The following is a 12,516-nucleotide window of genomic DNA, read 5'->3' as shown; positions in this document are numbered from 1 at the left end:
TTTTGGCCAAAGCTGTTTCACATAATGAATAAATATGGGGCTACGTTTTCGGACACGTGACAATTGAGAGCTTATTGCCCAATATTGTAATTTTTTTGGGTCAAAGCCCAATCTTCGAGATTTGCATATCCAATATCATGTCGTTTATTTTCCTATTGGGCGACAAATTGCGATTGAAAGAAACATAATGTAAGGGCCACACGATTCGCATGATTTTATTATTTATTTCAGAATATATTCTTTTGAATTATGAATTCGTGATATGTTCAATTTGGATAAAATTTTTTTTTAATGCAAATTGTCAGTGCAAAAGAATATTGTCTGTGCAAAGCACGTGGTCAGCATATTCTATAGGAATAGGATGGATGATGCTCTACAGTGTAAAAAATTTATATATATATAAACTTAATTACCATTGTGGTTAAAAAAACACTCAAGAATGTGAATAACGTGTGTTTGCTTCGGATACCATTTGCTGAGACAAAAAACTTCGTACGACTTTTCTTCTCTATTATTATTTGAGATATTTAGTGATATACCCATTTCTAGCACTAATATTATAAATAAACCCTACACAATTGAATTCCTATAAACAAACCCAAAAAAAACCCAAAAAATGATAGCTGGCCTTATTGAATTTAATATTGATTATTAAATTACTTTGATGCCCTATTGAGTGTTTTGGGTATTTTTATGAGATTTTGGGGTTGGGCTTGTTTTAAGAAATTGATGGCAGTTTTGTAATTTATAAGAAGTTAAAAGCTTTTTTGTTATGTTGTAAATGGGCTTTGGGTGTGTTTCTAAAGTCCATTTTATATAGGATATTTTTATAATTTGGGCCCCCATATTGGGTATAATAGTGAATCTCCCTTATAATTTTCATTTTTTCTGATGCGCGACAAAGTAAATAATAAAACTTTTAGTACAACTGATATTTCACTCAATGTACCATTTGAGACATTGATTTGACCTACACAATTTCTGACCCAAGCATGATAAAATTATAAATGAATAAACTTGGTTCTTTTTTTTCTCTCAAGAGAAGTATCATTTGGAAGTGTTTTTTCTTTGGGTGTTAGAATTCAAAAACAGCTTAAGTTACTTCGGCTGTAGGAGGACTGTAACCAGTGGAAGGAGATACATGAAACTATTTTTCCCATTTGGACATGATGTTTTACTTCCGACAAAGCCTTCAAATGACGATAAATTATAGAATGGTATTGGAGTACGTTCACGTGGTATAACTTGTACATATGTTGTAATATGAGTAGTATCAATAAATATCCACTTATATTATAACACGTGAACAAGTTATACCATATTGTTGTATTGCCTTACAACACTATATTACCCTCAAATGACAATCTCGTCAAGTTCAAAAGGCGTATTTGAAAATTTAACCATAAGGGCATTTTGCTTGATACATAGAGATGTAAATATTCATTGTAGTTTTAGTTTACAATGGAAACACAAGCACTTCCTTAATAATACAGAATGATAAGATGGGCATTATGGAGGACTGACAAGAACAAGACATTTTTGTAATGGAGTCCATTTATAAATAATTTGAGAAAATATTATATTTTGTTTTATATAATTGTAATTAAATCCAATTTCCTGTCAAGAACGCATAAATTGATCGATCATGTAGCTAAAGTTGTTGGTTCACAGCCATCATGAACGCATGCCAAGACATCCCTGTAGTCCCTTGAGATTGTGAAGGAATCATAGACGTTCCCATCGCTGCTTTTCTTGTACTCCAAGAGAAGCGACGAGTGGTTAAATGCCGTAAGTTTTACAAAGCCAAAGTCGGAATCTCTGAAGAGGCTCCAAGTTGTCTGCACTGGACCAAAATCTGTTAAGTGGCTGCCGCCTCCACCAACAACAACATGGATTGTTCCATTGAAGGTTCCCGAATAATGCGATTTTTCTGTATTTACACACTGATTCTGCAACATATCGACGTTGATGACGAAATATTGGGTCATAAGAATTGTAACTGAGAAAATTATTTAAACTTGTGTGGAACATGGTGAAATGTCTCAGTAAATAGTAATACTACGATCTTTTCCATACCTGGTAAATGGGGCATGTTCTTTCGTAGTTATGGACATGGCCAAAAAATGCAATGTCCACCTTGTACTTTTGCCAAAGCTTTTGCAAGCTTTCCCTTCCCATGGGCTCACCAAATGAGCCATCTCGCCAGGAAGAGGATGTATAACCAAGAACACGGTGAGCGACGAATATCAGCCAAGGCTGTTTCTGCCTGTCTGCAGATGCAAGGCATTTCTCAATGAATTTGTACTGCTCAGAGCCTTCCCTCCAATCATGCTCACTGTCAGCTATACAGAAGTGGAACATACCATAATCTGTTGAATACCTGTAAGGAAGGAACAATCACAATATGATTTTCATAAGGGGATTACTATATATATCAAACTTAACATGTTATTTTTCCAAAATTTGCTAAATTAGCCAAGTTCATAGAAGCATTGATATCTACCAGAACTTAGCTCTGTTTTCAGCTGGAACATAAAACATAGTCTCAGCTAGCACACCACATTCGCCACCAGAATCATTACCGTCATAGAAGGATCCGGTCCCTGGTACATCTCGTTCATGATTTCCACTGTTGAAACACTTCATGTAAGTTTTTATGAGTGGAAAATGTGAAATCATACATCAAACGCAAGTATACGCATGCAGATCAGTATGGATAAAAGCAAGCATCTGCAAACCTCGCAATCATATATGGCACAACTGATGCAATAGGCTCCACCTGCGATGTAAACTGGTCCCACTGTGAGATGTATCCATTGGCATAGGTAATGTCTCCTATGTGAAAAACTATGTCAATGTTATCCAAGTCCTTGATCAGTTGATCTGTGGTATTTAATGAACCCGGCTGGTAGGCATTGTATTCATTCGAACCATCGCGCTCAGCCTGAAATTTTCGGTACAAATATAAACATCCCAGCAATTATTTGTACAAATTAAACATTACGCAACGATGCATGACGTGTGAATCGGTATAATTTTCATATATAGTTCTCATTTGCTTGATCTTACCTTTCCCATGTCTCCGAATATAACGACATGCTGTAATGAGTCCTGGCCTGGATATGGTGATGACTTGAAATGGTAGGACTTGCTCCAGATATTGGAACCATTAGATAACCTGTGACCAAGCTTGTATGTGTACCTAAATAAGACAAGCACCAGAACAGCCTCAAGAACAGAACAACTATCAGCCATGATCTTCTTTATAGTTCATTTAAAAAATTTAAAACCTAAAGTTCAAGATGCATACAAGGAATTAGGCCACAAATTTTTTAGAAAACTTGTGTGGAAGAAACCAGGATCACGCCAACCTACTGTTCGAGCTGGTGGAGCTGCAAATTACAAGAGCCCTGTTACATTTATTTATCTGGCACTGATGTGACAATATTCCAAGTTCATAGTTCAGAATTGATTCAGTTGGCTTTGCTATTCAAATTAAATTGATCATAGGATCCATACCACACATGCTCTCTCGATGAAAAGTCAATGTTCCTGCGGGGGATTGAATTTGAGCTTCTCCCTTAAGACCCCACTCAACAAAAGGTACAGCTTCAATAATGTTGTAGCCGCTTGTCCAGGTTACTGTCATCTGCAAAAGATTGCGAGAAAACATTTTAGAAACTTGGTTTCCCATATAGAAGGCATATAGAGATTCTGTCTCAGGCTTGGGAATCCACATCCACAACTCCATGAAAAAGAAAAGTACTGAATCATAATAACATAAACTTACTTCATCCCAGTACTTCCCTTGAGCAAGACGTGGGTAAAGGGGTGCCTTCGGATTCACGAAACTTACAGCATTAGAAACTGCCAACAATTTTGGCTGCATTTCACCAAAACCTAGTTAGACTGACAGCACTTGAAGTGCCCTTAGTATTTCCATAAGCACCCAATTAGCTGAAATTTTGAAACAGTGATATTTAAATATTATAAGTATTAAGCAACCAAGTAACTTAAATTTTAAAACAATGGTATTTAAATATTAAAGGAAGCAAGCTGAAAGAGAAGGGACATGAACACACGCTAAACAGCCCGCCTGAGAATAACGCAAACGAAAAATCTGCACGTTGATTGATCAATTGAAATTTTAGAGAAGCTTCGCCTGTCTTCACATAATCAACATTGGAATCATTGGCAAATCTGTACTGAAATGAGAGCAACAAGATCTTAGTACGACAATGGTTGGTTAGAGCATATATATTAAGAGCTATAATTATATCAAATTCCAAGAGAGAAGTATATTGCAATAACACAAACCTTTATTGGAGCTGAGCATATATTTGGAGCCTTTTGCCTATCGTAGGTAGATGGACAGGTCGATGAGCTGGCATAAAAGATTATGCAGCAAACATCAGTGATATGCAAGATGGTGGCCCTATATGAAACAATTAAGAGTTACCAAGATGAACATTACTTGAAATTTGCAGGAGAAAATACTGCCAACCAATCATCTTCAGAAGGCTTAGGACTTGCCACTTCAACAGTTACCCACTGAGAATCTTCCCCCTGCACATAAATTGAAACATACACCATCTTATATTTTTCAGCCAAAACCCTGTTTCATCCAAAGTAACAAGATATTCTGGCTAATGGTGAAGAGAAGCAGGTTGATGATTACCTTGGTGCCAAGAAGGACAGGGTATGCTTTGACGGAAGCATTTTCGTGAAGCTCGTAAACAGCTCTGTGGATTTGAATCTTGGACAGTGGCTGCATCCCATCACCAGCAGGCTTATGCTGACTGTCAGCAACTGTAAACTGCACTAAGAAAACCAATAGCAACACAACTTTCAGGGACGAGAAGCTGAAGCCCTCCTCCATCTGTGGTTTTGGAACGCTCATAATCTGTCCCCAAAATGAATAAACCCCAATGTTTAGCATTGATGTCTCAGCCATATCTTATAGCAGGCCAACCAAAGTTGTCTCTAACTCTTTGATAATTTTTTTCTTCTTCCAGTCTTTGCTGAATTGTCAACCTTTGACCGGCTACTTGTGTAATATATTGATGGCATTATGTCGTCTTCTTCTCATTTACAATTGAAAATTCTCGTTCTACTGATTTGAGAGATGCCGACTTGCTGTTGACTTTCTTGTTAAGGCAGCGTCATGTGAGAGCGCTCAAATACATAAGCAAGGTTCCCAATATTGTATTTGTGGTGATCTTCCAATGCATTTGCATTTGCCTTCAAAGATCCTTTCCCTCCTGTTTCTTATTGTTTAGGTTAACGCAAAATTTTTAACTACAAATTAGAATTATAAAATTTCCAGATAACGTCATTGCTAATTTAAGTATTCTTATAATCTTGCAGTACAATATCGCCGAATGACCTGATATGTGCTGTTTTTGTTTAACAAACCAAGGCATATCTCAGTATGCTTAGTCCATTCATTTGAATAGATAGATTGACTAAAGCATAGTTTGTAATATGCTGACACACCAATTTTGTTTCAGGTTCATAATTCTTAGCCTCTCGCGTGTCTCATGGTTTAACAGAAAAGGTTGAAAGTCAGTGTCAATAAAGGTTAATGATTCATTTATCTAGGAGAAGTACTGGTAAGATTACAAGGAAACTAATTTAAAACTCAGCTTATGCAAAGCTTGCTTTACAGATAGAAGCTCTGGCTTTCCCTAAAGAGAAATATAATTTGGATCAGTTAAAAGCCAAAACTTATAACCAATCAGCAAAGCACCTGCTACATTACAGAATCACGAACATGCAGGCAGGACACAGGCACAAGTTCGGTGTTTCAAAATCCCCTCATTTGTTTCCATCTTCACGTTTCAAAAAGGTGGGGGCAAGCAGCTTCTCCAACTCCGCTAAGCTGAAACCACGTGAACCTAATTAGTAAGCAAATCTGGCGCATAAAATGAGACAATACATCAATTGTTGACTTACATCTCGTATTTCTGAAGTGCTTCCTTTCGTTTTGTCAAATATACATCACTATCTTTTGGTACATTGATCAATGAATTGCAAACAGAGAGTGGAGCTGGGAAGCAGGTTGAACCAACAGAATTGTGTCAAAAGACAAAATTAAGAAGAAAAAATGCAACATGTAACACAGCAGTTAAAATAGTCCATAAGGCTACTTATATTATAGCCTTCAAATTGAGTTTATTCTGTTCCTTAAAACAGTTTTCAGTCTCAAAACTTCCTGGAATTCAATCTTATTTTATTTTTGTTTATTTTAGGTGATGGCTCCATTCTCTATAATGCAGCCAAACTAGAGAATGGCCAAAACGGCAAAAGCATACCGGTCATTCCATTTAGAATGGAATTCAAATATCCCCTAAATTATAAAACATAGCTCTATAGATGGTCCTTACATGGCAGCTGAGCTGGCTGTTTCATCAACACATCTTTGTGAACCTTTAGAGGGGCTGGTGTGTCAGGCTGCTGGACACCCTGTTCAACAAGAACAACTTATGTAATTTATTTATCTAGCATAAAGAGTCACACAGCATCCACCAACTTGAAGCTTATAGTTGATGTATCAACTACATAATGCTTCCCAAGATCATCAAGTAAGACATCAACAATAATGAATGAAGCCAATGGTACCCAAGTTTAACAGAGATAATGAACTTTTAGGCCACAGTTACAAGGAAGAAAAGCTTCTGAGACAATAAAAAAATAAAAAATCTTACTGATGTGGTCCAAATTGAGGAAGCATCTGCATCTTCAGACAGACGCTTGAAAATTTCTAGGCTAATTGAGCTAAAACAAGAAGTATTCAATACCTTCTTCTTTTCCCGCCTCTTTAGTATCTTCATATGGCACTTCTTGATGTAATGCATCAAATGATACCGAGAATGCCTAGAGCACAACTGTTCTTGTATATCTGGATTCTCAGTTAGCCAGTCAGATATATCTTTGGACTTAACCACCTCATCTTTATCCAAAGATTCCAACCAAATATAAACCGGTCTCCATTGATCGGTTCGTTGGAATCGAGCATGTGGAATATCACCTTGGTTTTCTTCCTTTTCTTCCTGCCATTTAATATTATAGAAATCATGTCAGAACTTATGCATTATATGAAAAGAGCATCACCCTAAAACTGAAAACAAAATTCAAATTAAATGACACTTTCAATCCAAACCTTAATGGTTTACTTCCCAAATTATAGATAATTTAAATTCTACCCACAACCTTCCAGAAACCACCTACAACTCTAAGCAAACCACTATGTTCACTTCCTTATAATTTACAGTACATGAAATTATTGCCCCCAAAAATCTCATCTTTTTAATCCCAGTTAGCTTAGTTACAGAAAGGTTCCACCTTTAACAAAAAAAAAAAAAACGAAAATGGTTGAAACCTAAGAATTACCAAAATTAAAACAGAATTAAAGAATGAGGACCTGATTGGGGAGTCTCATGCAATTCTGAATGGAAATAAGGCGCTGACAGAGGTCAGGGCGAGGCATGGATTTGATGCCTTCGGGGATGAAGTCAAAGTTGGAGTCGATCCAGGCTTCGACCTCGTCCATGGACACAGCTTTGGCCTCGGGGAACGAGCAGAGCCAAGCTCGAGCCATGGTCTCCCATTCTTGGGATTGCTCGCTGGTGTTGTCGTTATCAGAAACTCGCTGTTCCGCTTCTTCTCCATCGGTTGCTGCTGCTACTATTGCTAGGGTTTGCTCTGCGGAGTTTGACATTTGGCGTCCCGCATAGGAGAAGAAAAAGAAGAAGAATAGTTTTTATTTTAAGCAGAAGCTGACATTGCTGCGATTTTCGCAGCTTTCTGCGACTGTGTATGCAATTAGAAACGGCGATATAAACGACGTAGTTTTTCAGATGTTTTGTTTGGTAGGACGAAACTGTGACGTTTAGTTTCACTTACTGTTATATTTTTTTTCTTATTAATTTCCTTTTGCTAATAATATTTTCTTCGTCTTGGTTTTTACTCGTATTCAAATTTATCTACATTTTTTCTCTTTATTTATTTATTTATGTTGCACCATGATAACATGCAAGCACAAAAAGAAAGCTTATATTTCTCATATATCAAAGTACATGTTGTAATTCTTAGACAAAATAATGCAATTTTCTTTTAAATTAATGTCTAACAAAACTTTTCTGGAATGCTTTCTACAATAGTTTGCATCCATTGCTCTGAAGTTAATCCCAAGCAGCTATCTGGTCTTGTGGGCCTTGGCCATCTTTTTCTTTCTTTTCTTTAAAGCCTTTGGCACTTTAGTTTTCCGAGCTTCCCTCTTCTCTTCCTTGACTTTCTTCTTGTTCTCTTTTCTAGCAGCTTTCTTATCAAGAGGATCCTGTGCCTTGGTCTCGGATGAGGAACTCCGGCCTTCCGAGTCGCTTGAGTCTTCGTCATCCCTATCGGAGTCAGATTCAGTCTCAGGATTTTCGGAATGACCAACTGGATCATCAGAGGACTTTGCTACAGCTTTAGCATCCTGTTGCTGCTCCTTCTCAGATGGAACTGATTGGCATTCGGGGAGAGCCTGCTTCAGTCCTGTAATAGTTTTATAGTACATGTCTCCAGTGTCCCCGCCACTAGTTAACCGTATTACATCCTCCTCAACATTCTTCACGCTGTCTAATGTCTTTGGAATGTATGACTGGAAAGAAGAAAAGAAACGCAAATGAAAACCACTCAAATTTTGGTACCCACAATCACGCAAATACCGGATGTCAGTCAAAGCAAGTCAATAAACACAGTTACATTGTCATCACCTGCACAAATACAGAGTCTGCAATTTCATCCTCTGCAGTCATATCTCCTCTTGCAATAACTTTTTGTTGTACCTGAAGTCAAACACAGTCAAACAGAGATCTTATAAGTTCTTTAGTTATTTACTTATTTCTTTATGGGAACCTAAGTTCTTTCATATTTGAGACCAAAAAGGAAGGAACCAAACCATATCCAGATAACTGTCCACCGCATCATCAGCAATAGATGGATCAACTATAAAATCAAAGAGCTCTCGAATTGTCATAACAGCTACACCATTCTTTTTAAAGAAATCCTGTGGGCCACAAAATGCTTGATAAGCCCATAGCACAGAATGCATTACTTGTACTTTTCATAAACAATGGAAACAGATCTAAAGAAAGTCACTTGGGTACAAAGAACTTACAGATACATGGACACAATCTTCACGTAGGAAATCAAGGGCATGAGGGTGGTCCAGCTCAACTGATTGAGAAACGTCGATAATGTACAAATGGCCCTGCCAAAGAGGAAGGGAAGACATATTAACATCACATGCTATCGTGTCCAAGGAGTTCAAACTTCAAAGTGGTTTATTGCAACTCACCTCAAAGTAAAGTATGTTGTATTCACTAAGGTCTCCATGCACCAGTTTGGACTTCTGATACATCATTCGCATAGCAATAATCATCTGGCAGAGAATCACTACGACATCACTCCAGTAACAAAAACAATATATCAAATACACAACGTTTTCAAGCCTAAAATAAATTCATATAAAAGCTTTCTCGATAATAATCTATAGACCAGCAAGCAAGAATTCAACATGTTATAAAACTACGCTATTCCCAATGAACACTATTCTGGCTCCTCCAACCTGATCCATTTAAATTATAAAATCTCGGGTATACAATTCAGAAACAGATCCAAAAGTTTGTCTTCAAGTGGGCTGGACTTCCACAAGGAGCCTCACTAAGACTAGCAACAAATTAAACTACCAGAGAGCCTTCAAGGCCATTTACATCTGTCCCAACAGAACTATCTTAGCCAATAGGGTCTGTTATTGTAATTAATTACTATCACAAAAAATTATGTCACCAAGGAATTGTGTGCACCTCAATATAACCTTCTCGTAGCTTGTCTAGGGATAATGCTGCATCCTTCAGACGAGGTGCTGCCCAACCTGACTTCCCTGTAATAGAATACATGAACCAAGGTTACTCTAACTAGCAAATACTGTTACTGAAAAACAAAAAATAACAAAAAAGAAGAAGGTGAAGGTAGATTATGCATGGTCACAACTCACAAGTAAGAAGTTAATAGCCAAACAAGTTGATCTTATCCTCCCATTTTTTATATGAAAAAATCAAGTGGTATTGTCAATTCTGTCAGAATATATGTTCATTAAAAGTAGGAGAACATACCTATGAATTCCATAACCAGAACATGAAGCTTTAAAGAAACTATAGCCGGGCACCTAATTCCATCCTCCCTCAGCCTGCATATTCATGAACCATCTTACATCAATTAGCAGAACAAACCAGCTTGATAATAAGATTATTGACTCGGGGCATTTTAATTTATTAGGACTTAAACAGAAATTTCATAAGTTTAAGCTAAAAACCGTTGTCCATGTATGTACTTGCTAGAGAGAGAGAGAGAGAGAGAGAGAGAGAGAGACAGCGAGAGACAGAGAGGGGGTTGATTACTGATATGCAGATCTGCACTAGGTTTAATTTGTGCTGCTACTGACCAAAGAATTAAAGGTACTCACATTAAAGATGTTGTTCGTCTTACCTTTTCAGATTCCTCATTTCTTTCTCAGCCCATGTCCTGACCATTTTCCTAGGATTGTTCTTGCAGTATCCATGTCTGAATCGGTAGTCTCCTTGTACATATCTATCTCTATCCCTAAAGGTGTTTGAACGGCAAACAAGTAAGATATATTATAAAGCTATTAATATAAACACATATATGGAAAACCCAGCATGCAAACTGAATAGTCCTTGAAACTGCAAAACATTTTTTTTTTCTCTAAAATGCTCTATGATTGCACGGTCAACTTGCCAATCTTAACTATCCAAGATAAAAAGACAAAATTTGAGGAGGAAAATTTAGAGAATATTATAAGAAAAATCACAAGAATCATCAATACAGAAATGCATGATGAAGCAAATAAAGTTTAATTTCAGAAGATACGGTAAGCAATGGGCATTATAGATTGCTATGCCCAAATGAAATTTCTCATTTTTATAGTGTTTGACATAATAACGGTCTAAAGTTGCTAAACTGTCAAATTTGTCATTGGAATAAGCTGAAAGTGTCACAGAAGACTTACTTAAAAATCAGAATAGATGTTTTGTATATTTTGATCGCCATTTCCTGGCCATCAGATTTTGTTGCATGATAAACATTTGCCTGGTCAAGAAGAAAGAATAATTCCATGATGAGAACCCACAAGCGCAAAAATCATGTACCGGTCAAGGGGTTAAAATAATAGTAACTCAACACGTACTTCTTTCCCGGTAGAAATGCAGCCATTGATATCATGAAATGTACCAATATTCAACATTTTGAATAAAACCATCCGAGTTCTAGGATCGATGGCCTGGTGAAAACACACAATCAGTGAAACTAATGAGCTAAAATACATGGTTGGAATGATTAAAGAAAACCCATGAATTAAAAAAGTTGTTTTTCACCTGCTCAACAGTGGCACGGTCCGCTTTCTCAGTAGTTCTCTTTCTGCCAATGGCCGTATCTCGAACACTTCCACGAATGGCAGTTGTCACGGAGTTGGACATGCCAACATTCAACCTGCCTTCCCACTCCTACATCGCAAAACCAGCTTTAAAAAATGTAACTTTACAAGCAAATTAACAGTTCTAGGCTGAAAAACTTCAACAATAAGCAGAATTCGAACCAAACAATGTAAAAGCTCATCTCACCTAAGAAGTTTTGCATTCAATTACCTTACAATAGCAACAACAAAAGCAATTGAAATTCACTTTTAAATTCTCAAAATTGTACCTCTAAAGGTGAAGCTCGGATGTGGGTAGTGAACTTCTGGTTGCGATTAGAGAGAGGCTGAAGGGTTGAGGAGTTAGGGCGAGAGTGAAGGCCTCCATGGGCATTGGGACGCCTAGAATTGATTGTGAAACCACCGTCGACTCCTCTGTCATCGTCCCTCGAGTCCAAATAGTCCAATGCATCTCCGACGTCCGAGTCCGATGTCCAAAGCTCCTCATCTTCATCTTCTTCCACTTCTTCTTCTTCTTCCGCTTCTTCTTTTTTCGCTTCGGGAGCTTTCTCTTTCTCTACTATTTCTTCAACAGCAGCCATTTTCGTTTGTTATATTAACTTTTCTGGTAATTTGCAGAGGAGGAAATCAACGGTTTCAAATGATCAAATCGAAAATACTGAAACCAAGTTTTTGAGGGAAGCTTGGAACTGAATTCAAACTGCGTGAAGCGCCGTAGTCGGAGTTCTGAGGGAGGCTTTGTTCTTTTCGATTTGTGAAGCGGCCAAGCCGCTTGCAATGTAGGGTTTGCGCGCGATGGAAGACGCCACGTAGACGATACAATTTCTTCTTCTTCTTTTTTCCTTCTATATAAATTTTTAAATTAAAAAAAAATATTTTTTATTTATCTTACTCTTTTTCTTTTTTGACAAAACACCATTCTCTTTTTTATTTTCTTTCTATTTTTTCTGCCAAAACACCATTCTGCACATGACATCTCAAGAAGATAATTTATCGAGCTGTACGTCGAGTATAAATTG

General features: G+C 37.2%; 3 protein-coding genes across 4 annotated transcripts; all 3 read right to left on the bottom strand.

Moving 5' to 3' along the window:
• Positions 1,373–5,010, bottom strand: LOC18776284 (probable inactive purple acid phosphatase 27). Its single transcript, XM_020563939.1, has 12 exons — positions 4,679–5,010; positions 4,475–4,566; positions 4,318–4,384; positions 4,083–4,205; positions 3,791–3,883; positions 3,520–3,649; positions 3,311–3,392; positions 3,070–3,202; positions 2,739–2,944; positions 2,504–2,629; positions 2,077–2,380; positions 1,373–1,949 (listed from the first exon to the last, which is right to left on the bottom strand). The coding sequence occupies exons 1-12, from the start codon at positions 4,952–4,954 to the stop codon at positions 1,644–1,646; spliced, it is 1,938 nt and encodes a 645-aa protein (XP_020419528.1). The 5' UTR covers positions 4,955–5,010; the 3' UTR covers positions 1,373–1,643.
• On the bottom strand, positions 5,566–7,883 carry LOC18776698. 2 transcript variants are annotated; one of them, XM_007209362.2, is made up of 5 exons: positions 7,424–7,883; positions 6,708–7,052; positions 6,387–6,465; positions 5,956–6,049; positions 5,566–5,881 (listed from the first exon to the last, which is right to left on the bottom strand). In XM_007209362.2, the coding sequence occupies exons 1-5, from the start codon at positions 7,718–7,720 to the stop codon at positions 5,818–5,820; spliced, it is 879 nt and encodes a 292-aa protein (XP_007209424.1). In that variant the 5' UTR covers positions 7,721–7,883; the 3' UTR covers positions 5,566–5,817. The 2 variants fall into 2 exon arrangements, with proteins under 2 accessions (XP_007209424.1, XP_007209423.1); XM_007209361.2 differs by having other exon boundaries at positions 6,801–7,052; positions 7,424–7,878.
• On the bottom strand, positions 8,029–12,464 carry LOC18777323 (serine/threonine-protein kinase RIO1). Its single transcript, XM_020563935.1, has 12 exons — positions 11,767–12,464; positions 11,439–11,567; positions 11,252–11,344; positions 11,075–11,154; positions 10,534–10,647; positions 10,161–10,234; positions 9,852–9,928; positions 9,344–9,427; positions 9,164–9,256; positions 8,945–9,052; positions 8,760–8,831; positions 8,029–8,644 (listed from the first exon to the last, which is right to left on the bottom strand). The coding sequence occupies exons 1-12, from the start codon at positions 12,076–12,078 to the stop codon at positions 8,198–8,200; spliced, it is 1,683 nt and encodes a 560-aa protein (XP_020419524.1). The 5' UTR covers positions 12,079–12,464; the 3' UTR covers positions 8,029–8,197.

This window comes from Prunus persica, chromosome G5, assembly GCF_000346465.2.
Source record: "Prunus persica cultivar Lovell chromosome G5, Prunus_persica_NCBIv2, whole genome shotgun sequence".
In the NCBI taxonomy this organism is placed as follows: Eukaryota; Viridiplantae; Streptophyta; class Magnoliopsida; order Rosales; family Rosaceae; genus Prunus; species Prunus persica.
The sequence above is the reverse complement of the archived record's forward strand: the minus strand, read 5'-3'. Positions and strand labels throughout refer to the sequence as shown.

Excerpts from the sequence above, each read along its gene's own strand:
- LOC18777323 (XM_020563935.1), bottom strand. The coding sequence starts at position 12,078 with ATGGCTGCTGTTGAAGAAATAGTAGAGAAAGAGAAAGCTCCCGAAGCG. Across the intron at positions 10,648-11,074 it reads ACATCTATTCTGATTTTTAA|GGATAGAGATAGATATGTAC; the intron begins GTAAGTCTTCTG and ends AAACACCTTTAG. Across the intron at positions 9,053-9,163 it reads AAGATTGTGTCCATGTATCT|GATTTCTTTAAAAAGAATGG; the intron begins GTAAGTTCTTTG and ends TGTGGCCCACAG.
- LOC18776284 (XM_020563939.1), bottom strand. The coding sequence starts at position 4,954 with ATGGCTGAGACATCAATGCTAAACATTGGGGTTTATTCATTTTGGGGA. Across the intron at positions 3,650-3,790 it reads AAGGGAAGTACTGGGATGAA|ATGACAGTAACCTGGACAAG; the intron begins GTAAGTTTATGT and ends AATCTTTTGCAG. Across the intron at positions 2,381-2,503 it reads GAAAACAGAGCTAAGTTCTG|GTATTCAACAGATTATGGTA; the intron begins GTAGATATCAAT and ends CCTTCCTTACAG.
- LOC18776698 (XM_007209362.2), bottom strand. The coding sequence starts at position 7,720 with ATGTCAAACTCCGCAGAGCAAACCCTAGCAATAGTAGCAGCAGCAACC. Across the intron at positions 7,053-7,423 it reads GCATGAGACTCCCCAATCAG|GAAGAAAAGGAAGAAAACCA; the intron begins GTCCTCATTCTT and ends ATTAAATGGCAG. Across the intron at positions 6,466-6,707 it reads CCTCAATTTGGACCACATCA|GGTGTCCAGCAGCCTGACAC; the intron begins GTAAGATTTTTT and ends CTTGTTGAACAG.